The sequence below is a fragment of the Nomascus leucogenys genome, chromosome 3, assembly GCF_006542625.1.
Source record: "Nomascus leucogenys isolate Asia chromosome 3, Asia_NLE_v1, whole genome shotgun sequence".
Lineage (NCBI taxonomy): Eukaryota > Metazoa > Chordata > Mammalia > Primates > Hylobatidae > Nomascus > Nomascus leucogenys.
Window position 1 is genome coordinate 39787750 of NC_044383.1, and position 24701 is coordinate 39812450.

The 24701-nt window shown below is 40.9% G+C and overlaps 1 protein-coding gene across 2 annotated transcripts in view; it reads right to left on the reverse strand.

The window, feature by feature from the left end:
• Window positions 1–919: 919 nt before the first annotated feature.
• Window positions 920–24701, reverse strand: part of LGI1 (leucine rich glioma inactivated 1) — a 41108-nt gene continuing 17326 nt past the window's right edge. Inside the window, exons 3-8 of one of the 2 annotated variants that reach the window (XM_012505624.1) lie at window positions 22177–22248; window positions 22010–22081; window positions 8944–9015; window positions 6192–6361; window positions 5749–5913; window positions 920–1345 (exon numbers count right to left, since the gene is read on the reverse strand). In XM_012505624.1, the coding sequence (XP_012361078.1) occupies window positions 1308–1345; window positions 5749–5913; window positions 6192–6361; window positions 8944–9015; window positions 22010–22081; window positions 22177–22248 (589 nt within the window). In that variant the 3' untranslated portion in view covers window positions 920–1307. Of the gene's footprint in view, window positions 2127–5748; window positions 5914–6191; window positions 6362–8943; window positions 9016–22009; window positions 22082–22176; window positions 22249–24701 lie in introns of both variants that reach the window. The other variant, XM_003255237.2, reaches the window with a different exon arrangement.

Below are 24701 nucleotides of genomic sequence, written 5' to 3' on the forward strand. Positions count from 1 at the left end.
TTGATACTCCCAGGATACTTATAATCTGGAATCTTTAGAAGGTACTTGGCACTCACTGCTTGCTCTGTAGGTTTTTTGTGTTCTAACACCCCAGTTAGTTCTTCTAAGGCCTCAGAGGGCAAGGTTTATGCCCTATTCTGCCTCAATCCCCCATCCCTGCTGAACAATACCCCATTCTTAGTAGGTAGGCAATAATTAGGTCAAAAGGCCTCAGAAAGTTTATTATGATGTTATAACAGGAGAGGACACGTGCTTCTTTAAAAGCATTTTTTGAGAGCCTACTATATCACAGGCATTGTGCTAATGACCCATGTGATCCAGAAGCAGAAATTTAGAAAATCAAATATGAGCCTTTTGGGCACTCTGCAGCAGGTAAATAACAAATCAAAATTGGTATCTAGAAGTGAAGCATCCTTGGTCAGATTAAGAGGCCTTCATGACAGGTACATTTGAGGCAAGCACTGTAAGGTTAAAATCTCTATCAGCTGTCAGATGTTTAGAAAGACCCTAAATAGGGTATTGAGATCCTAATTCTTGATTTTACTTTCTCTTATAAATTGTCTGAATGATGATTTTAGCTGGGGTTATCGGTCAGGAAAGGATGGGTCTTGCTGTCCTTAATTTCAAATCAGTCTTCTTGTAGTAGGCAAATTTCTCTACCTTTCTTTTAATTTGTCACCATTTCACCTCAAATTATCCCTAAAGGCCATGACCTTTGGAAATACCTTTGAATGTTCAAAATCAGCTGATCCAGCCACAGATAAACCTGGTCATAATCAATGGGTAGTCAATATCAGATTACTCATAATTTTATCTTCACTCATTCTTCACACCATAAATCCTTGATCCAAATACAATGCTATTATATAAAACTATTTCTTCAACATACCAACAACAAGAATAAAACAGCTCCTGTAAATAATTACCTTTGGGATATGAAAGAAAATGTAAACATTTTATTTGGCAGTTGTTTCTGAACACATGAATAAATAAATGGAAAAGTACATATTAATATTTCTTTTTGGAGTAACAGATACCATTAAACGCTTATTTACACATCTTCACTGCAAAGAACAGTTACACAATTAAATTTTGTCTTATAAAAGGTAACTTCCCACATCACTGGACTGGACAGTTAAGGATGGAGATACTGGTAGTGCTTGGTTCTAGCAGTCTCAATGTTTGAAAGGCATTCATTTGCAAGTGTGATAAGAAGAGTCATCATGCATTGAGTTCATCCGGGTCATGTACTGTAGAAAATTTCTGATGGCAGCCACAGAATTTGGTGTCTCATGCGCTTAAGTCAACTATGACATGTTTGTAAATCTGTGTATTTCCCTTAAAACTGGAAGCAAAAAGAAAATTACGCTTATTAATGGACACATGTGTGAATGATCTTGGTGCCTGAACATTTAATTCCTGAAATTTCACAAATTTGGCTTTCTCTGCATCCCAGTTATACACTTGAGTAAAGGAGTAATCACTTCCAAGAATTGCATATTGGTAATTATTTATCTGCAGAGGCTGGAACACCATGGATCCTCGCGATGGCATCCTCTGAATATCCTGGAACGAGGAGCCTCCCCATTTCATGACTTTGGAATCACCAATGAATCTTGTCAAGCAAATGTACACGTCCCCTTTCACTGAGAAGTGCTTCACTGCATACACATCCTCCATGTTAGGAATGTCAGTTTGGTTAGTGAATAATTGTGTTGCTTTGTTCCACTGATAAATTACAGGACGCTGGGAACTACTAGACAGAATTAAATGAGGCGTTCTGAGTGTCTGAGGTGTTCTGACTATTTCTAGATATTCCACATCAGTGTCCCTGTACCACGCATGTAAGGATTGATGGGAGTAGAATCCGTTTCCGTTCCATTTGTAAATGGTAGTAAAACCAGCTTTTGAACTGTCAGCAACAACAAAGTACCAGTTGTTTTCAATCTTGAATGTTTCAATGTCATTGGGTTTTCGGATTTTGAGAATTTCAATGTCCTGGATTTTTATGAATTTATTTGCAAAACTGTCTCGCTTATAGATGTGAGAGCCACCAAACAGCTGGGCCACAATAACATAGAGCTGAGTTTCAATGACTATAGGCTTGCATACTACAGTGGATGTGCCTGGGAAAAGACAAAGGAGAGATTAGTTGTGTGGCCATCCTCTTTTGGGGCATGTAACCATGCAGGCTGGGGCCATACAACTTCCACCCAAATCAGCCTGAAACAAGAGATCTCCTTGGTTGATTAGGCAAGGCTGGTCTCCAAAGCCCAGTGGCAGCAGTGTCCTGAAGTTCTGTGCCTTTGTGCCTCGTGGGGGCTTGTTGCCAACAATTGAGTTGTTAATGTCATATCTAGCCTGCTCTAGACGTTCAGGACACACAGCTATGGACCGAGTGTTCTCCTCTTATTTCTTGCAGAAAGAAAGCATTAGTTTCCCTGACACAAAATGAGTTAATCATAATTCTAATGAAAACTACTATTTACTGAGCATCTATTATGTGCTTTCTCAATTTACCTCATTAATTTTCCCAACAATCTTAAGAGATAAATATTATCCTTTTTCCACATGAATAAACTGAAGCTCAGAGAGGCTGTTTTGGTAGCAGAAGGCGGAGTTGGGGATTCAAAGCCAGGCCTACCAGCATCTCTATGCTTTTAACCCAAGCTGGGGACAAGTTAGCTATTCAGGACTTCAAATTTGGGTTATCTAAGATCTTAGATAACCAAAGGCTAGTGTTGTGGTCTGGGTAGCCCACGGCTCTACTGTAATTGTTTTGCTCTAAGTCTGAACTGCTTCCTGCTCTAGAATAACTCGCCTTTCCCGGGCAAAGAAAGGAGATGCCACTTGTCACTTTTCTGGAGCTTTAGGTCACTGGTGGCAGGAGTGAAGAGAAGGAAGAGGAATCTTTAAGAAAATCGAAAGAGGGGTGCAGCCATGGGCAATGCTCCTGAAAGTTATTTTGGGAAATCACAGAAAATGATGTGGGATCTGTCAGTGGCCTAGCTTGGTAATCTTTGGGGAAGAGTTTGACATTTATCAGTAGATTCTGATCTTGCAGAAGGAGTTTGGCTCTAGAAAATCCAGAGACAGCTGGGCAAATCTGGGCTTTAGTCCTCTTCTGACTACAGTGCTAGTGCGGGGCAGAAAGTTCTACATTAACTCTTTCTACTAATTGGCTTCATCCATAGGCAAAATAGTTTTATTTGTGACTCTTTTAAGGGCTAAACTGATTGTATGATCTTAAGAAAATCATTTAACTTCTCTGAGGCTCAGTTTTCTTTTCTGTACAATGAGACTTCAGACCAGATTAAGGATTGCCACCAGATTCCAACACATGTACCAATACTGATTGGCTCATTGAGTGTAATTGTCTGGGGAACTGTGTTGAGAAGGATTCTGTGGCCGTGTCTGCACTCTACATGAAAGATTCCCATGATAGATTAGTGGTGCCTGTCTAGAGTGAAGGAAGGGATAATGACTGAGTATGGGGCACATATTTGTCATCTGCTATAGTTGGAATGTTTCTGTCCCTCCAAAATTTATGTTGTAGCTTAATCCTCAGTGTAATAGTATTAAGAAGTGGGGTGTCTAGGAGGTGATTAGATCATGAGGACTCCACACTCATGAATGGAATTAGTGCCTTGCAAAAGGGCTTGAGCGAGTCTGTTAGATCTTTTTTTTGCCCTTCTGCCATGTTAGGACACAGAGAAGGCACCGTCTTTGAAGCAGAGAGTGAGCCCTCACCAGACCCTAAATCTCCTGGTGCCTTGATCATGGAGTTCCCAGCCTCCAGAACTATGAGAAACAAATTTCTGTTCTTATAAATTACCCAGTCAAGGTATTTTTCATTACAGCAGCAGGAAGGGACTAAGACATCATCCTAGACAAGATGAGCTCTGAGGTGCCCTCTGAAAGTTTGCAGATGTATGATTTATTTCTCTTGTAAGTGCTCATCTAAAGACACATTCAAAGAAATTGATGAACCATACACAAGTAAGAAGAGCCTGGTTTCGACTGCACAAAACCCTGCTATAGTCCACTGGAAAACTTATGGGGGCCTAGGGAAGCATGACCTTCTTCCTTCAGAGAGGAGGATTCTAAAAGAAAGGAGGATTCTAAAAGAAAGCAGGATTCTAAAAGGGTCTCAGTTTGGAAGGGATCCCTTTATTTAAGCAACCCCAGCCTCAAGCAAGCCCCAGACCTGTCTTGGTCCTTTAAGCAATGAGGGTGATGGCTACCAGCAAAATATATCATGACTCTCCATGCCTTGTCTAAAGGGTTACCTTTTCTGTGGAGGTGTGAGTGCTCTTGAGAGCAGATTTAAAGGTATTAGAAGCTAAAACTGATATTAAAAATTGTAGAGGGAGCCCTATGTTCTAACTTATGACTTATAATTTTAAAAATTATTAAAATGGGAAAGAAACTTAAGAGATCAGCTAAGTAAGGCCAGGCAAGATGGTTCACTCCTGTAATCCCAGAACTTTGGGAGGCCAAGGCGGGTGGATCACTTGAGGCCAGGAATTCGAAACCAGCCTGACCAACTTGGTGAAACCCCATCTCTACTAAAAATACAAAAATTATTGGGGCGTGATGCTGCACGCCTGTAGTCCCAGCTACTTGGGAGGCTGAAGGACAAAAATCGCTTGAACCCAGGAGGCTGAGGTTGCGGTGACCCCAGATCACGCCACTGCACTCCAGCCTGGGTGACAGAGCAAGACTCCATCTCAAAAAAAAAAAAAAAAAAAAAAAGAGATCCAGCTAAGTAAAAGTTTTCATAGAAAGAATTAGATTCCGGCCGGGTGTGGTGGCTCACGCTTGTAATCCCAGCACTTTGAGAGGCCAAGGTGGGCGGATAATGAGGTCAGGAGTTCAATACCAGCCTTGCCAATATGGTGAAACCCCGTCTCTACTAAAAATACAAAAATTAGCTGGACATGATGGCGCGTGCCTGTAGTCCCAGCTGCTTGGGAGGCTGAGGCAGAAGAATTGCTTGAACCCGGGAGTTGGAGGTTGCAGTGAGCCGAGATTGTGCCACTGCACTCCAGCCTGGGTGACAGAGTGAGGCTCCGTCTCAAAAAAAAAAAACAAAAGAAAAAGAAAAGAAAGAATTAAATTCCATGGCCAAATTAAGGGTGAAAAATATTGGAAACATTTCCTCACTGCAGGACTTCTCAGATCCACAGATGTCTGTATTATGAATCTGCAAGACCAAGATATGGTTCATGAATTTATTGGACCACAAAATCCTTTTTGTTACAAGGCATACATTAACATTTTGTAGAAGAAATGTTTGTGTAACGAATTTGAGACTTATTGATCTAAAATAACCTTCTTATTTTATAGTTAAGAAAAAAGGGTTGGGGGGTGTCAGTGAGTATGAGCAGCTTGCCCAAATAGACTGTGGCAGAACCTGGACTAGAACTCATGATTCACCATCCAATACTTTTATTTGAAGAAAAATAATCAAGTATTTACTGTTTATGCATTATACTAGACCCTATGCTGAGTTTCTTGAATATGTGTTCACATGATCTTATTAACAACCTTGTGAGTTAAGTATTAATATTATTCCCGTTTTACAAGTGGGGAAATTATGGCTTAGAGAACAATCCCAGGTCACTTAACAAATGATAGAGTTGGAATTCAAATGCTAAAGCATTCCCCATACCACTCATCTTTCCTTGTTGCCCTTGGCTGAAGCAGTTTAAATTCCCACTCAAAATATCATTAGGCTTTTCATACCTGTAATGTTGTCATAATTCCGGAAGGTCTTTTCCACATGGTCCCATTCAAGGAAAATGCATTTTCCAGTAAAAGGCTGAGCGATGACTACATACTCATCATTCAAATAAGAAAAAGTGTCTATGGACAATGATTGATAAGGCAGGTCTTGAGACTTTGCAAATTCTGCAAAAATAGGAAATGATAAATAACTGTGAGCTAATACCTCTTTCCTTGGCTAGATCTCAAATATTCATAAGAAATACATTTATTTCAGAGAATAGTCAAACGGCCATTTTACTTTTCCTTTAAACACATGAAGCATTGTCAATGGTTCATAATTTTTTAAAAATTAAATTGCTCAGCTAGTTTTTAAGATATAAAAAATACCAGTTCCTGCACATGAAAAAAAAAGGTAGCCCTTATTTTAATTTTATGAGGTGGAATGATGATGAGTACATTACCTGTAATGATGCAATCGAAATCCTTGGAGGAGAGACTATTGATTTTGCGCTTCTTGTATTCTGGGGGGCCTTCGCAGTAGATGTCTTCAACAGTTGCATTGGTATGGCCAAGCCATTCCACTAGCCATTTCAGTTTACAGTCACAATTAAATGAATTACCCCTCAGGTCCCTGAAAGACAAACTTCAGCTGCTTTTGCTGTACAAGGGCCCTACGCACACAGGAAAGAGTTCTACATCAACAATTAACGTGCAGAATGACCTTACCCGGCTTTACATCCTGCCCTATAACCTGCCTGGAACCTGACTGACCACTCATTCACTTTGGGCTCAGAGTGTTAGCACCATGCACACTTGAAGACTACCCAGTCAATGGAACCTCATCGCTTACTCCCTCTTGGATTCCAAAGTGGCTTAGTCTAGGGCTGTGCTGTCAATAGAAACGGTATATGAACCATAATTATAATTTAAAATTTTCTATAGCCACATTAAAAAAGTAAAAAGAAGCAGGTATAATTCATTTTAATAATATGTTTTATTTAACCCAATACATACAAAAGATTATCATTTTGACACATCATCAATATAAACATTATTGAGATATTTTACATTCCTTTTTTATACTGTCTTTGAAGTCCAGTGTGTATTTTATACCTATAATATATCTCAATTCAGATGCTAAATTTTACCAGAAATAGGTGATCTATATTTAGATGTAATAAAATTCATAATTGAAAAAAATAGGTGTATATACCCAAATTATTCCAAGCGTACTTAAAATTTTCCAATAATTGAGCTAAGAATCAGCTTTTAAATTTAAATTTAACTGTTAAAAAATTAAGTAAAATTTAAAATTCAGTCTGTCAGTTGTACTAGGAGCACATTTTAGGTGCTCAGTGACCATAAGGTCTGGTGGCTACCCTATTGGACAGCACAGGTCTAAAGGACAGAATGTAGTGATTATTGTAATGTATTTAATTAAATCAAGTGAGCTATTTGCTTTTCTTCTTCCTCATAGACATAATTAATCCTGATCCTCTTCCATGGTCTACAAATTCAGTTTAAATAGGAAATGACTTTGACACAGCAGAGTTAACACAGACATACAATCGCTCATGCCTGTAATAAGTTATACAGCATAGACCATTTACATGTCTACATATGACCCCAACTCACCAAGTTCTCTGTGTATTTGCATTGCTTCTGTTCAGGAATTCCACCTCCTTTCCTGGTCACACAGAATTCTTAAGATACGTGCTGCCTACTCTTCACACCACACATAAATAATTTTTAAACGCCCAAACATTTAAAGATGTTTTTTAGAGGATACTTTCAAGAAAGCCAAGAAATCCACTAAAAGGCAAGTTGGCATGGATCCTTGTACTTCTAAGATAATTCTTGATTTGGGCATATTAGAGTAGGTCCAAAAGGCTAAACCCATCTTGGGATTCCCATGAGAGACTGAGCCAATTTCAATATTTTTTTGTTTTGTCTTTCACTAGTGTAGGGTATAGACTGACACAAAAACGGGGTAAGGGACCCCCAATCAGCTACATCCCACGTCACCCAGTCACCACCCATGGAGTGTGTTCTGACTTCCACGACACTCCCAGAACTGACCTAGTCTCCCAGGAGAACTCTGACCCACACTAATGAGTGGCAACATTTCAGGCTACTGTAAACCAGAGAGGATAATTATGGTCTGTCCAAGACTCTCTTGGAAGAATCCTGATTTGGGCATTCTCCTGGAATTAAACCATCATTCAGGAATTGGGGTAATAGACATGGAGGAGGGGCTGGGGAAATACTGCAAGGAACAAAGAAAGTTTTTCATTAGGCTACTGATTTGAAGTTAAATACTGGGCTTGGAAGAAAGTACTTGACTCAGATTTTCTTTTTGTTTGTTATTGGAGAAAAGTTGATTTGAATATATATTCTACAGCAAAGTACCTGAATAACTTTTTTAAAAAGCTTTTGTTTTCACATATCCTTTCATTTGTTCCTGTCTTCCACCTTATGACATTTAAATACCTTTCTAATGTTCTAGAAGGCAAATAATGAAGCTGAATTGCTTTTGAGAGGTTTAGGCATATATTACTTGCTTTGCTTACAGCAAAATATACAAATTCCTTGCAAAGATCTTTCACTCGGAGGCTTAAAAGTCAAAGTTTGAAAGCTCTTTTGTTTGAAAAAGGGTCAAAAATAATTAAGTTCATTCCCTTCCTGGGGCTTAAGCCAAATTCCTGGGGATTAAGCTTAGAGTTGTTGTTCACTCTAATGAGAAAAAAGGCAAACTTTTCTCCCTTCCCCCACTTCCTGCTCCATTTCTCTGTTGATTGACCAACCCAAGGATATAACCTTTCATCTTTATTCTGTCAGTTTCCCAGACTCCTTTATGTTTTTCCTTTGTAGCCCTATTTCCTGGACCTCATGAGAAAAAAGGGATTTTGAAATTTCTAGCCGGGTCTCTTCTCACCCCGTCAAAGTCCCTTATCATCGCTCCCTGCTGTATTGACACACACTTTGTCAAAGGAATGCCTGGGTGCCATGTGTTCAGAATTTCCAATGATAAATACCATAGAAGACTCAAATGTTAGTCCATGTAAATTTAAATTTTTGGCCAGTTAAAATTTAGATTTAAAAATCCTAATTTTAATTTAAAAGCCAATTAAAAATTCTAATAATCAATACCAGGCTTCCTTGTTAATGACTGCAAATTAATTAATTGTTCAGTGATTTCTTAGATCCTCTTACACATTTGTTAAAGAATCCAGGCCTTTGAAAATATCTTTTGGGAGTGTCTGGAGATTGTTGTTTGCAAGGCTCCTGGAAAAAAAAGAAAGGTGATGTAAACTGTAGTGATAAATTAAACAAAGGCATTTAATGATAAAGCTTAGTTATGAGTCTCTTTTGTCATTTGCAGCCTACTAAATGACTTGCGGTCCTTTTTTTTCTTCTGAACTACTACTCAGATTCCTGCTATCGTCCTTTCAGTTCTTAACCTGTTCACTTCAACACCCACTCCGTATTTATTTACTTTTATTTCTTGAGACAAGAGTCTCGCTCTGTCACCCAGGCTGGAGTGAAGTGGTGTGACCTCAGCTCACTGAAACCTCTGCCTCCCGGGTTCAAGTGATTTTCCTGCCTTAGCCTCCGGTAGCTGGGATTACATGTGCCTGCCACCACACCCTGTTAATTGTTGTATTTTTAGTAGAGACAGGGTTTCACCATGTTGGCCAGGCTGGTCTTGAACTCCTGAGCTTCAGTGATCCACCCACTTCGGCCTCCCAAAGTGCTGGGATTACAGGCGCACTCAATATTTAAACAACACTTTATGTTGGTTAAAAGCAACAACGACTCCTGGGCGTTGGTCTTTCCATTTATAACAGAACATGGGAGATTCACACTCTCAGACACTCAATCTAGGGGATATCTCCCAAATGATGACTAACCAAACTGGTGAATGTCATCTCCAAAATGCCCCCCCTCCTCTTGCCTGGGCTGCCCCTTCTCCCTGCTTCCTCCTTGCTTGCTCCGGAGAGCAACCAAACTTCCAACCCACAGTGCCAGTAGCTCTATCTCTTCCCCAGCACATCCTTTCTCCTTTCCAAAGCCCACACTTCCTTTTCCTTTCTAGCACCATTCATTCCACCTCAGAAAAAAGTTTTCTTATAAATACCTATCCATCGATTCTCTTTAATCATCCCCCTCTTTCTCCTTCTTCTGGTTCTTTTCCTGTGATTACAGGAAAGATTTTCCCTTTCCTTTTCTATTTGTTCTTCCATAAATCACTAGAATGATTCTAATCAAGGTTAATGAGTAAAAAATTGTCCTGATAATGTCAAGGAAAGGGAAATGTGTCCCTAGTACACAAATATAGACATAGCACAGTGCTAATGCTGTATGACCGGGGAAGGTCACCAGGTAGTGTAATTTTCTGTTTTTAACCAGCACCATATATATACACATGTTATAAACTTTTCTTAGAGGTGTTTTTTTTCCACAATAAAAATAAAAAACTAAACTAAAACTGAAGAGCCCATACCATTAGCCTCTAAACCCTTGAAAATTCTCTCAACTTCCCTTTAAAACATTCTCAAAAGTCTATGCCTTCTACCTCCACTAATTAAATATAAGATTTCTCAAGTGGAAATATTCACGATTTTTAGAACTTATTTTTCAGTTAGTTATGTTGTTTTTCTAGGTTTTAGAAATTACTGCTAGTTTGGAAAATGGTTCTCAACGAACCTTGGAATGCAAGAACAGGAACTGAGTCAGAATGTTCCATTGTCAATGGCGGTCCAATTGTGACAAAGAGCATGGCTTTTGGAGTGATTCTGAGCTACATCTGAATCCTGACTCCAGCATTTACTGGCTGTGGGATTTTGGTAATGTATCTTCTTGGAAATTCAGTTGTTTCATTTTTAAGTGAAGATAATAATACCTTATCTCATAAGATTATCGAAAAAAGAAAATGAGGCCGGGCGCGGTGGCTCACGCTTGTAATCTCAGCACTTTGGGAGGCCGAGGAGAGCGGATCACGAGGTCAGGAGATCGAGACCACGGTGAAACCCCGTCTCTACTAAAAATACAAAAAAAAAAAAAAATTAGCCGGGCGTGGTGGCGGGCGCCTGTAGTCCCAGCTACTCGGGGAGGCTGAGGCAGGAGAATGGCGTGAACCCGGGAGGCGGAGCTTGCAGTGAGCTGAGATTGCGCCACTGCACTCCAGCCTGGGTGACACAGCGAGACTCCGTCTCAAAAAAAAAAAAAAAAAAAAAAGAAAAAAGAAAATGAGATAATCAAGGATGGTGCAGGCATCTGGACTACTCTCAGTAGAGTGGCTGGTGTCAGAAGAGGAGAACGGCTTCTGTACGTACGTTGTCCAAGAAACTACGTTTAGAAACAGACCACACAAATGAACTGCTATGGCTGTCCACATACAGCAAAATTAATAAAATGCTGCTAAGGAGGACTATTCAAGAGAATGTCTCCATAATTCATCTTACTGACTGGTGTTTGAATGAAGAGATTTTCTGATGTCTTGGACCAGTCCAGAGTCACTCCCATGTTATGTGTCTCAGTTTATTTTCTGGCACAATGTGGCTTAAAGTTATCATACTAACTTCTAAGTGGATGTCCCTTCCTCTGAAGCTGGTAAAAACTGCAACCGACTGCAGGGCATAAATTTAGAGGAGGTTGAGCCACAGGACAGTGGGCATGCAATCATTAAGCAGTCAAATCCTGAATTACTACTGCCAATAGGGCTACACAGGAAAAGGCACCGTGCTTGTCTTACTGTCCAAGGGGAATTCTTTTTTTTTTTTTTTTTTTGAGACAGGGTCTCACTTTGTTGCCCAGGCTGAAATATAGTGGCGCAATTACAGCTTACTGCAGCCTCAACGTCCCTGGCTCAAGTGATCCTCTGGGCTCAGCCTCTCCAGTAGCTGGGACCACAGGTGTGTCCCACCATGCCCAACTAAGTTTTTTTTATTTATAGAGACAGGGTCTTGCTATGTTGCTTAGGCTAGTCTTGAACTCTTGGGCTCAAGCTATTCTCATGCCTCTTCCTCCCAATGTGCTGGGATTACAGGTGTGAGCCACCGTACCCTATGGGATTCTTTTAAATAATGGGGAATCTGGAAGTTCTACTTCCTGCCCAAAGGAGTAGAGCTTTAGGCCTCACATGATCCACGTGCAAGCTAACCACAGAACAGATGGCAAAACAGAGCTGCAGACTTGGAGCTATGGGGCTTCCGGAATGGAGAGGCAGTATTTTTGCATGACAAGATGGAGGGCTTCTAATTCACCAGAATTGCGAGATGGGGCTGAGAAGGACAGGCTGGGCCGATGGGCTGTGGAATGAGGCATTAAATTTCCTGAGAACCTCTTGTGACAGGCCTTTGCCTTGGGAATCAGAGTGGCGGGGAGGCAGGGGAGCCAGAGGGAGAAATGGTGGGTGGATTCGCTGAACCCAGTGTCAATCCTTTGCTGCTCCGCTACCAAAAATTCAATGAAATCCTTGCCCACAATGAACTGCTCTTAGAGGAGAGAGGATGAAGCTTCATGTCTGGGTTTGGTGAGTGATGGGCATGAGAAGGCTGCCTGGATTCATTAAGAGAAGCAGAATCAAGAGGAAGTAAGATTCAGAAATGAGAGCGAGGCTTCCAGACACCCAAGGCTAGGGAGCTGGAGTTCAGACAGCTTCCCTAAGTCTCTGGGAGGCCCCAATGACATCAGGTTACATTTGGATAAAAAGAAAGCAGGCAGAGGGATTTGGGCAGAGAACGACTTAGGAAAGCAATGCTGACAGAGCCTGAGAATTATTCTGCAAAAAATGTAACAGGTTGCCAGGGCATGGTGGCTCACGCCCGTAATCCCAGCACTTTGGGAGGTAGAGGTGGGCGGATCACCTGAGGTCAGGAGTTTGAGACCAGCCTGGACAACAAGGCAAAATCCTGTGTCTGCAAAAAAATACAAAAATTAGCTGGGTGTGGTGTGTGCCTGTGGTCCTATCTACTCTGGGAGGCTGAGGTCAGAGGATGGCTTGAGCCTAGAACTTGAGGCTGCAGTGAGCCATGATCATACCACTGCACTCCAGCCTGGGTGACAGAGTGAGACCTTGTTTCAAAAACAAAAACAACAGCAACAAAGAAATATAAGGGATTGTGTAAATAAACTATGGTCCCTATGTAACACAGAATATTTTGTAGGAGATTTTAAAAATGAAGTAGGTGTAGGGTTACTGGAATCTTTCACTTTTCTATGTAAATACATATTTATGTTGTGAGTTTTTATCATCAAGCATGTATTATTTTATAATCAGAAGAAACAAAAAATAAAGTTGACTTTTTGCAAGGATCCTGTTGCTTAGTATTTGTATATATCTATGGTTCTGTCCAGTGGGGGTTCAGTCACTCAAAATCAAACATTTGGCTGCATTCGTCAAGTTCCAAAGCTACCTACAGGGTTAGATTAGGAATTACCGAACTCGGAGGCCTGAGTGGTCAGGTCATGCAAATGTCTTTCACAAGGCCTCCTGCAGGAGGGAGCTGCCTGTTTCCCAGAAAACTCCCATGCCGTTTCAGGCCCTCACCCTCTAGGGAGGTTTGGGGCTACAAGGCAGCCAAGGCTTGAAGCCACCGCTGTGGTTCTTTGCGCCAGCTTAAAGCCAGCTGTGATGCGGGCCTGTTGCCTCCACAAATCATCATGGGCATCTGAGGGCTTCAGGGAGATTCGCTGCAGCGGAGGGCTTTTTATCCAAATGTAACCCGATGTCATTGGGGCCTCCCAGAGACTTAGGGAAGCTGTCTGAGCTCCAGCTCCCTAGCGTTGGGTGTCTGGAAGCCTCGCTCTCATTTCTGAATCTTACTTCCTCTTGATTCTGCTTCTCTTAGTGAATCCAGGCAGCCTTCTCATGCCCATCACTCACCAAACCCAGACATGAAGCTTCATCCTCTCTCCTCTAAGGAAAAAAAAAGGGCAAGTCACGTGACGCTCCCTGAAGCCTCCTCAGCATTTAGTCATAAAAAAAGGGTAAATAGAATGAGATCCTGTGTCTATCAGGGAATTTTAACAGCTAGAGAGACTGAGATAGCACTTTGTGGGTTAGGGTTAGGGTTATTTTAGGGTTGATATTAGGATTATTTGATTCTTCAGATTCCACCTCTGCACTGAGTTTTGCTACCAGAAAGCAAAATATCTGGATAAAATTTTCCCAGTTCTGTCTTCATCCCACTCCCAGCTTCACAGAGTAATGACTTAATATTATTATTAACTTTTCCTCAACAGAAGTTCTAGTTACTATATGTGCTATGTATTTGTAAAACTGTGTTGTAGCTATTCTTTCCTGCATCACTTAGTGTAGTGTAGTGGTTTAAGTGCCAACTTCGTCCAAATCCACCAGGGATTAAATTTGAACGTCATCATTCTTAGGAATGTGTCCTTAGCCAAGTTAATTTAAGCTCTCTGGGTTTCTGTTTTGACATCTGCAAAACTGAGTAAAGGATATGAATTTCACTTATTGTGAGAATTAACACATGTAGCTACTTATATTTTTATATACATATCTTTGTAATGGATTCCAGGAAAAACTGTGTCTGCAGGTGAATTTTTAAACCTTATGTGTTAAGACCACAAAACTAATCTTTTTCTTTGTTGTTATTGTCATTAAACAGTGATATTAAATATCTAAACACTTTAAAATATTTGCTTCAGGAAGCTGAGATCATCTATTCTTTCTGCCTCTCTTAGTAGGGATAATGCTATGCACTGGTATTCTTAAAAGTCTCATCTTTTACTTTTATTGATACACACACACACCACATATGCACGTACTACATATGCACATATATATGTAATAATAATTATTTCTTCACTTCAAGAAAAGTTGGAAAGTGCAAAAATTATTTTTTTAAAAAAGGAGAGAAATAATAATTATAGCAGAAGTAACCACGGTTAAGATTTAGTCATGTTTTCTTCCAGCCATTAATACACAGCCCATCAAAAGCAAGCGATTCTGGAAAGCCATGTTACGGGTCCTGGCCTGCAGAGTGTCTAGTCCTTCTCTTTCCTCTAGAGTGTCATGACTTAAGAGAGTGTCACCCTGAATTGCGGTAGGGGACCCTCCTTCCTCTGCAAAGATCTGTTAGCCAGATCTTTCAGGCTGTTAAGCAGAGCTGAATTTTAATACTAGATACAAGAATTCTTAATTCTTAGGAATAGGAGGAAGAAAAATTATGAAGGACAGAGAGGCAAGGAGTCCCAGGTAGCCACCAGAGTTGTCAGGAAAAAGACTTTCTACATGTCTTGGTTTAAGGAGTACCAGGCTCCTGCGTTGGCCGAAGCGGACCCCTTGCCAGTCACACTCACTTTGGGGCCCAGAACTCAGCCACAGAGTACAGGGGTGACATGTACAGGGAAGTGGATACCTGAGTTTGAGCTCTGGCTGTTCCCTTTTCTATAAAGTGAATGATCACTGGGTCAGAATGATCTCCAAGTTCTATTCTTGCTGTTAAATCACAGCTTTGGCATTTTCACTGTGAGGCTATGGCTTCATTTTTAAAATTAATAGAGGACACTAGGATAGGTGATACTTTAGGCAACATACTTAGGGGTCAGTGCGTTTGATAACAGGCTTTTCTAGGGGATGGAGGTGGCACTGGGTGGCACCAGAATATCCGACTGGGGTGGGGTGGAGCTCATTGGGAGAGGGGTGAAGCCATAGTCAATGAGAGACTTGAGGAAACATTTAATCAATGTTCCTTTATTTCTAGGATAATTCTGCAATGAGTACTAGAAGGATGGTTCTCTTTCCATTATCTGTAGCGCTAGCATAGTGCCTGGCACAAAGTAAGCCCTCAATAGATACTTTGATTTATGTATGTATTTATTTTGAGATGGAGTCTCACTCTGTCACCCAGGCTGGAATGCAGTGGCGCTACCTCGGCTCACTGCAACCTCCCTGGTTCAAGCAATTCTCCTGCCTCAGCCTCTTAAGTAGCTGTGATTACAGGCACACACCACCACGCCCGGCTAATTTTTGTGTTTTTATTAGAGATGGGGTTTCAGCATGTTGGCCAGGCTGGTCTTGAACTCCTGACCTTGGCCTCTCAAAATGCTGGGATTACAAGCATGAGCCACTGCACACAGCCTAATAGATACTTTTAAATGAATGAATGAATGAATGAATGAATGAGGCAGGCTGGAGTAGATGAGAGGAAGCGTACATATCTAGGCAAAGAAAAGAGCAGAGGATGCTCCTTTGAGGCCCCCTGTGCCAAGGCACTGGGGGACAAAGCTCAAAGACCCGTGAGTGACTAGTGCAGTCCCCACCAGCTGGTGTGGACTCCCCCTCAGGAAGGACTCTCCCTCCCTCCCCGCAGCCCCACTGTGGTAGAAATCCCAAGGCAACGTGGAGGCTCTTTAAAGTTGCCTTCAACTAAGCATCATTCTCTAAGTCCCGATTCAGAGTTCACCTAAGAAACATTTCATTTATTTATTTACTTATTTATTTATCTGAGACGGAGTCTCGCTCTGTCACCCAGGCTGGAGTGCAGTGGCGTGATCTCGGCTCACTGCAAGCTCCTCCTCCCGGGTTCACGCCATTCTCCCGCCTCAGCTTCCGGAGTAGCTGGGACTACAGGCGCCCGCCACCACACCTGGCTAATTTTTTGTATTTTTAGTAGAGACGGGGTTTCACCGTGTTAGCCAGGATGGTCTTGATCTCCTGACCTCGTGATCCTCCCGCCTCGGCCTCCCAAAGGGATTACAGGCGTGAGCCACCGCGCCTGGCCAGAAGCATTCTTTAAAACAACTGAGATATTGTGCAGCTGAGTGTCTAGTTACCTTGAAACTGGCTGAGTAAGGTCAAGTGTTCTCAAAGGCAGATGGCCATTCCTTCTTGACAGAAATGATGACCATTTCCTGCCTTTCGGTGTTTTCATCATTTACCCAAGAAAACCTCCGATTATGACTGTGGAACCCACTGGAAAGTCTTCTCTCTAAGGCAGACCAGACTGGCTCAAACACCACGTTTGTTTCAGTGCCACCGGGCTCTGCTGCTAAGAAAGCATCGCCCACAGCCATCTGGGGTGCACCCAGCCCCCCTGCAATGCAGATTCTCAGCTTGGGTTTGTGTCTCTCTGAACCTGCGGCGGTGCAAGTGCAGTTACTTTAATTTCATAGAAAGTGTTTAAAGGGGATATACACTGTAGCATTTAGAATCCTGATTCAGACTAATGGAGGTTATGCAGTGAGTTTTAGTTTTTTCCTGCACAGTGGTGCTTACTGCATACCAGGCCCTGTTCTGAGCACTTTGTAGTTACTTAAATTTCACAGAAAGTGTTTAAATGGTATATACACTGTAGCATTTAGAATTCTGATCCAGGACTAATGGAGGTTAGGCAGTGAGTTTTAGTTATACAGTGGTGCTTACTACATACCAGGCCCTGTTCTAAGCACTTTGCATATATTAACTCACTTAATCTCAAGACAATCTTAGGCACTAATACTCTTAAATGCCTTGTTATTCCCCATCCCATTTTAAGAGATTATTATTATAACCCCATTTTACATGCCCAGTCTGTAGCATAGTGAAGCTAAATGGCCTGCCCCAAATTCCACAGCTGTTAAGGTGCAAAGCCGAGGAACTGATCTGAGGTGGAGAAAAGTGCACTTTGAAGCCTAAAGTCTTAAAAAGTAAACTAATGGCTCAGATAGATGCCAGATTTATTAATAAGTAGTAAATAATGGAAAATAAACTTGACCTACTGAGCTGGCAGAGAGACAGTTGAACCCAGGCAGTCTGGTGGCAGAGATCACCCTCTTAGCTGCTACATTGCACTACCTCTTTACATATAAGGCAATGTGAAGGCTAAAACAAAGACATCCTGTGCAACTGATTGGGAACACGCAAGCATCCTGAGTTTGGGGACTGTTATATAGTCCTTTGTACCCCCTCAGTGCTGAGCAACCATTGGATACTCTACAATACATATAGATTGATGATGATTTTCTCCAAATATTTATATATATGCATGCAAACAATGCTGGCTCCACTGGGCCTTAGCCACAGTGACACTTACATGGCACACAAAGCAATCATTACTAAAGACTCATAGGTATTACTAGCAGCCAATACATAATGTTTGAAGATTTTGTCATCATTGGCCATAAACTAATTTTTTGTTCATAAACTAACTTTTTATTCATGTTTTCCTGATTACCAAAATAACATATATTCATCAGAAAAATTCAAATATACAAACGATTGCTAAAATATACAAACCATTCAAGATTAAAGTGAAACATGCATAACATTAGAACAATGATTCAAAATAAAGTAATTGAGAATCCCAGCATTTGACAGGCTCTGAAAGGACTTAACTTTAAGAAGTCTCTCTCCCTTCTTAAGAGTTAATTTGCAGGGTTTTAAGGGTTAATTTGCAGAGCATGGGGGGATCTTGCCTGATAGCCAGCTATATATAATAACTTTTTAATTTTAATTAATTAATTAATTAATTTATGTCTTAGAGACAGAGTCTCGCTCTTTCGCCCAGGCTGTGGTGCAATGGCGCGATCTTGGCTCACTGCAAGCTCCGCCTCCCGGGTTCATGCCATTCTCCTGCCTCAGCCTCCAGAGTAGCTGGGACTACAGGCGCCCGCCACCATGCCTGGCTAATTTTTTATATTTTTTAGTAGAGATGGGGTTTCACCATGTTAGTCAGGATGGTCTCAATCTCCTGACCTAGTGATCCGCCCGCCTCAGCCTCCCAAAGTGCTGGGATTACAGGCGTGAGCCACCACGCCTGGCCTATAATAACTTTTAAGTTATCTGTAAATGTCTCTTAGAAGAGAAATCTACTGACATCTCTGTATAAGAAGGTGAGAAAGTGCATTGTTTCTTTAGGCATGAACTAAATTTATATAAAGGCACATGTAAGGGAGTGGCTTTAATGTTAGGCCAGAGTGGGAATCAGCTGGACCTGAAAGTATACGTCTAATCCCAACTATCTGCATTTTGAGATGAAGTATGAGGGTAGGTCTCCTGTTTTCAGGATCTTTGCTTTCTTCTCTAGTCATATTTCCTCCTCAAATCATGTCCCATGGAAGGATCCAGCCAGCTCAATAAAAGCTATCTGGTCCTGCAGTAACTGGCACAGTGGAGATAGCACCGGACGTCTCATCAAAGACGGTGGGAGCTGTCTGGCTTTACCACTTAGTAACTGGGGAGCAGCTTAAACTCATGGTGTACCTCCACTTGCTCGTTCGTCTATGAATGTAGTGCTACTGCCCTGTCTCTTTCACGGGGTTTTCAGGAGACTATGATGACGTCAAGAATATGAGAAAGCTTTGTAACCTCTTCCTGCAATGCATGCAGGTTAGAGGGTGAGGTGCTAATTCCTCACAGCTCAAATGTTTGCCTTGATTGGGAAGGATTGATCTGAGGTGGAGAAAAGTGCACTTTGAAGCCTAATGTCTTAAAAAGGAAACTAATGGCTCAGACAAATGCCAGATTTATTAATACGCCATAAATAATGGAAAATGAACCTGACTTATTGAGCCGGCAGAGGGAAATTTGGGTTTCAGATCCTCCCTACTCCATCTCTCCTTGAAAGACAGAAAGGAAAGAAGGAAGGAATAAAAGAAGGAAGGAAGGAAGAAAGGAAGGAAAGAAGGAAGGATGGAAGGAAGGAAGAAAGGAAGGAAAGAAGGAAGGATGGAAGGAAGGAATTGTACCATGAAGAATAGCGTAATTTGAAAGGAGAACATAACTTGGGGACAAAGGCACTCAGTGAGAAAATATTTGTCCAATTTCTCTTGCTAGCCTGAGCTTCTCTAAGATGGGACTAGATCTTACTCATCTTTGTAGGCCCTACTCCTTGTAAAGCATGTGTCACATCTTAGAAACTATTTAAGATGAACCATATGGCATTGCCATTTTTGTAGATAAAAAACAGCCTAACGTTGGCAATGCCATATGAGTCAACCTAATAAGTGTTAGCTAAAGATGCAAGAGACCTAAGGGTCATATTCATTTAGCCACAGCCTTAACCCCTGTTCCCTCATAACACCTTCCTACCTCCAGCCCCAGCTCAGAGAGGTGGGACTTCTCTTTCACTGCCTGTAAGAGTCATGCCTGTCTTTGAAGGCTGCCCTTGGTGTTTCTTGAACCTGAAATTTTCTGGATGTTAAGTGTATTCTGTACCAGTCTCTCTCTCTTATGGGCTCCATACTGCTAAAGAAAGGGCATCATTAAGACCCACATTTAAATTCCCATTTCATTTGATAAACATAATAGGCTCCAGTAAACAAAATGGGTGTCCTATGCTAGGATGTCAAACAGACTTTTTTCTTTCCCTTTTTCCTCTTCCCCTTCCCTCCTTCCTTTCCCTTCCCTTCCTCTCTCCTCTCATCTGCCTTCCTCTTTTTCTTTCTCCCTCCCTCCTTTCCTCCTTCCCTCCCCTCCTTCCCTCCCTCCCTTCCCTCCCCTCCCCTCCCTCCCTCCCTTCCTTCCTTCCTTCCTTCCCTCCCTCCCTCCAAGACAGGGAAACATTTTTTCCTGTTCTGTGCGTGGAGCCTGAGGGAAACCACAGGCTTTTAGGCTGGAGAGGAGACACAGCTGACTGAATTGGGCAGGTGAAGCTTATATCTGGATTCCTCGAGAGGACACCAGAGTCCTACATCCTCCCTACAGCTCTCATGATGCTAAGCATTGGACAGAGGCCATGTGGATTGGGATGTATGTGAATCTAGTGGATTTCAAGTTGAGGTCATGAATTTCCATTTCTCCTTCCATATATTTGTTTCTTTTGTTTATTTTTTGTCTGAAAAATGAGGTTTGGCAGTGTTGGGCTCTGTGATAAAATTGCATAGCATTCATTCTGTAAACAGCCATCTTTGCATCATATCATGTCATTGACATGAAGAGTAGTATTGCAAACACTGTTTTTTTATTATAATAACTCTATATAGAAGCCTTGAAAGGTATAATTTTGTAAAATATATATGGCCATTAGCTTCTCTTTGCTACAAAACAAGTAACAGGAGAGAAAGGAGCCTGGTGGAGGCAGAGTGACAACCGCGTGGACACGCTGGAAATCAGGCTCAGTCAAAGGACAGGCATTTTTGTCTCCTTTGTTCCCTGCTGCATCCTAGGGCCTAGAGCAGAGCTGGGAATGAAGTGTGATGAGAGAACAGGTGAAAGTTGACAGAATGACTATGACACTTGGATCTCTTGCATCTGTATCTAGAACTGATAAGATACATATTAGGTAGGTTGAGAAATAGCTGTTGAAAGGATGAAGAGTCACTGCAATTCAACTATTAAGTAGATGTTCTCGTAATGCCGTAACTAATCAGCTCACGAGGCATATATCCCCTCCAAGACTGTTTCCTCATTTCTGAAACGGGGATTATTGTGCCTGTTTGGCAGGATTATTGAGAGGATTAAATGAAAACTGATGTAAATGTTAGTGCCTTTTCTTCCCATGCTCTTCTAGTTTCCTTAAAATAATCTGTGTGTATGTGAGAGCATGTGTGTGAGTGTGTGTGCGTGTATGCACGTGTGTGCCTGTGTGTGTGTGAATGTGTTTGTCTGTAGAGGGTGAGGGAGGCTAGAAGAAGCAAATTGTCTGGGTCCTGTTGTTCAGGGTTTCTCAACCTGCCCACGATGCCACTTTAGGCTGGATAATTCTTGGTTGTGAGGGGCTGTCCTAAGCAGTAGGTGTTTAGAAGAATCCCTGCCTTTTACCCACTAGATGCCAGTTACATCCCCCGGTTGTGACAACCAAACATGTCTCTGGATATTGCCAAATGTTCCCTGGGAGACAAAATTGTTCCTTGTTAAGAACAACTGCTGTTAGCTTTGATCGCCCATTGAGTAATTAAATGTTTCACTGATACACAAGTTGATCAGGTGCTATGAATACATTGCCTGTGGCTATATTATGTTTAAATGTATATAAAGTGAGGGCTTATAGAGGACAAAAAAGCTGATATCAAATTATACAGTCAACCCATAATGATCCATGAAGCAAGTAATGATGTAGATAATTTAAAAAGTTATTTCAGGCACACAATTTCCCTGCATTAGATTGCTTTTCTAATTATGGTTGGTTTAGGATAAAAATATTAATAGTAATCAATTTATTGAACACCCTCTGACAGATGACAGGGAAAGATGGCAAGTGTGCATGGAGAGAAGTCATTTGGGTTTCTTAAATTTTTATGGACAGTCATAAAGTAGGTACATTAACCACAGGTGATCAAACTGCATTGTCCATTAGCAAGCTTAAAAAGTAATAGAGACATTCATACTTACAAGTGAATTAATGACTTTAGTCCCCGGAAAGTATGTCTTGAAATTGACTTGATGTTGTTGTTTTCTATGAATCTGCAATAAGTTATAATAGTTTTTGTCAAACAGTTACAGGAACTTGAGAGTACTTGTCCTGAATCATCATGTTTTAAAAAAACCTTTTTACTTACAAATACTCTAGATGTGGAAGACCAATAAAAGCATCATCACTGATCACATCAAAGGAGTTCGATGTGAATAACCTGCCCAGAAAAAGTACACAATGAAAATGGTGAAACTGACAGATTGTCAATCTTGGCTGCTTTTATCTCTCAGAAAAATGAGTGGGAGTTGTATACAGAAAAATGTCTGCATGGCTGTCTGCTACAGTGTTAGTTATGCAGATAATCTATGCAGCATTTTTTTACTCCTAATCATCTCCTCATCAAAGGCTCATCAAGGGGTGCCTGGTGCCCCACTCATCACAATGACTGCCACATACCCTGGGTGACATTTTGAGATACAATCAGAGCAGCTATGATAGCCAAAGCAGCCAAAGCAACATTTTACATATTTTCAGGACAAAGGCACTAACACTCTTTTCTGCTTGTTCTAGAAACCTCTGGAGTATTCTAACTGACAAAAACAATGGTACTTTGCGGTTTTGAGCCTGGGAAACCTAAAAAAATTAAGCTGCATGCCCGGTTGTGCTGTGACATCTTGTAACAGACAGGCAGTTGACACTGGCTCCATGAACATCAACCAACCTCCTCCTTTGCAAACAGACTGAAAATGGGAAACACGAGGTTTGGGAAGAGTCTTAGACCCATTTTATTACCGAATAGTTGAAGCTTTTACTTGGACAAATATATTTGCAATTTCAAAATCCACAAGGATTTGGTTTAGAAATTACTGATGAAAAAGAACATCAATCAGCCATCCCACACCCTGTTGAACTCCTTGGAGAACTGAATGAGAGGCTTAAAAGAGGTAGTTTTAGTCCAAACAGTACAAGAATATATTATATGATGTCATAATGTAATAATAATAATAGTAATTCTGTTAGTAAAGCTTATCACTTTTACTTTTGAAGCCGGGGATTAAATATAACTACCACTAACTAGCTTAGTGAATTCACCTCTGAACCTGTGAACTAGAGGAATTAAAACGAGGAGATCTCACTTTCTGAACATTTATGAGTAATTTATTTGTCATCTGGGATTTCTTCAAATAATCAGAGGAGGGGGACAGCAAGGGGTTAGAGAAGAATTGGCATGAGTTGATAATTTTTGAAGCTGAAAGATGGATACATAAGAGTGAATTTTACTATTTTGTCTACATTTATATACACTTAAAATTTTTCATAAAAATGCGGAGAATGGGGGATAGGAATGAACCAACCAAACAAAATGAGATGATTTCTTGCATTTCTTCCTAAACTATCAATCCTAGAGTGATGTTGGATTGTCTTCTAATCCCTCATGCCTCTAATGTCATGGCTTTGGACCCAAGTAATTCACGAGGCTCTGAAAAGCCAGCACTAATGAACAGTGATACATGTTAGAATTCCATGCTACTAAAACAAATTCAAAGCTGTATGATTTCCATCACAGCTTTGGCAATTGTGTCTCTTCTCACTTCATGGCTCTGGAAAACACAAGATTGCTCAGCTTGACTCCAAGGTAAGCTAACATCCAAAGGTTTCCTTAGGTTCCAGACTTTCACTGCATTTAGTATAGGCAGCATCAGCAGTGGAGAGAATGGAATAAGGCAGAAATTGGTATATACAAATATTATACCTCCCACACTCACTGATTTGAAAAATGGCCCATGGACCAGGGACTTCTCATACTCCAAGTTGCCAGAAGAAATAGTTTCCATTGCTACTTCCCTTTATGTTAAATCAGATGCAGGACAGAGTGGGAAATGAATATTAGTGGGCAGAACTTGCCCACGCATGTCACAGGAAGAAAAGAGAGGATTTCTGCTAGATTTTTTGTCTGCTTGCTCATTTCTTATCCCTAGCACCTGTGATACAGTGCCTGTCCTCTAGTGGACACTGAATAAATATTTGTTAAACAAAGAGGAATTCACTTTACATTAAATTCTGATCATTACCAGACTACTGGATTAAGTGTTTCTTACAGCAGGAATTTGACCTTATTTGTTTTTGTGTCCCCAGCCCGGAGCACAGTTCCTGGCTGAATAATGTTTGTTGAACTACATTTCAAGGACTAAAACCTCTGGTGAGAACTACAAATGCATATGCAAAACTATGGATGAATATTCAAGGAAAGGAGCCAAAACACAATAAAGTACATCCTATATGATTGTACTTATATAAAGTACAAAAACTAATCCATGCTGCTAGAATCAGGAGAGTGGTTACCCTTGGAGGCAAGGAGTAATTGGAAGGGAACACAGGGGCATCTTTTGAGGTAATGATAATATTGAGTTTCTTGACCTGGGTGCTGGTTACAAGGGTATTCACTTTGTAAAAAGTCATTGAGATGTACATTTATAACACGTGCATTTTTTCTTTATGTATATTATACTTCAATTTAAAAGTTTCTTATAAAAGCTAAAAAAAACACCCTCTGGCTAAGATAATAATGAATACCATAATCTCTCAATGCTAAATTCAATTGTAGTTTCTATGGAAAAAGATGTATAAAATTATACATACATTCTAAAGATAGTTGAGTGGGCTATCCAT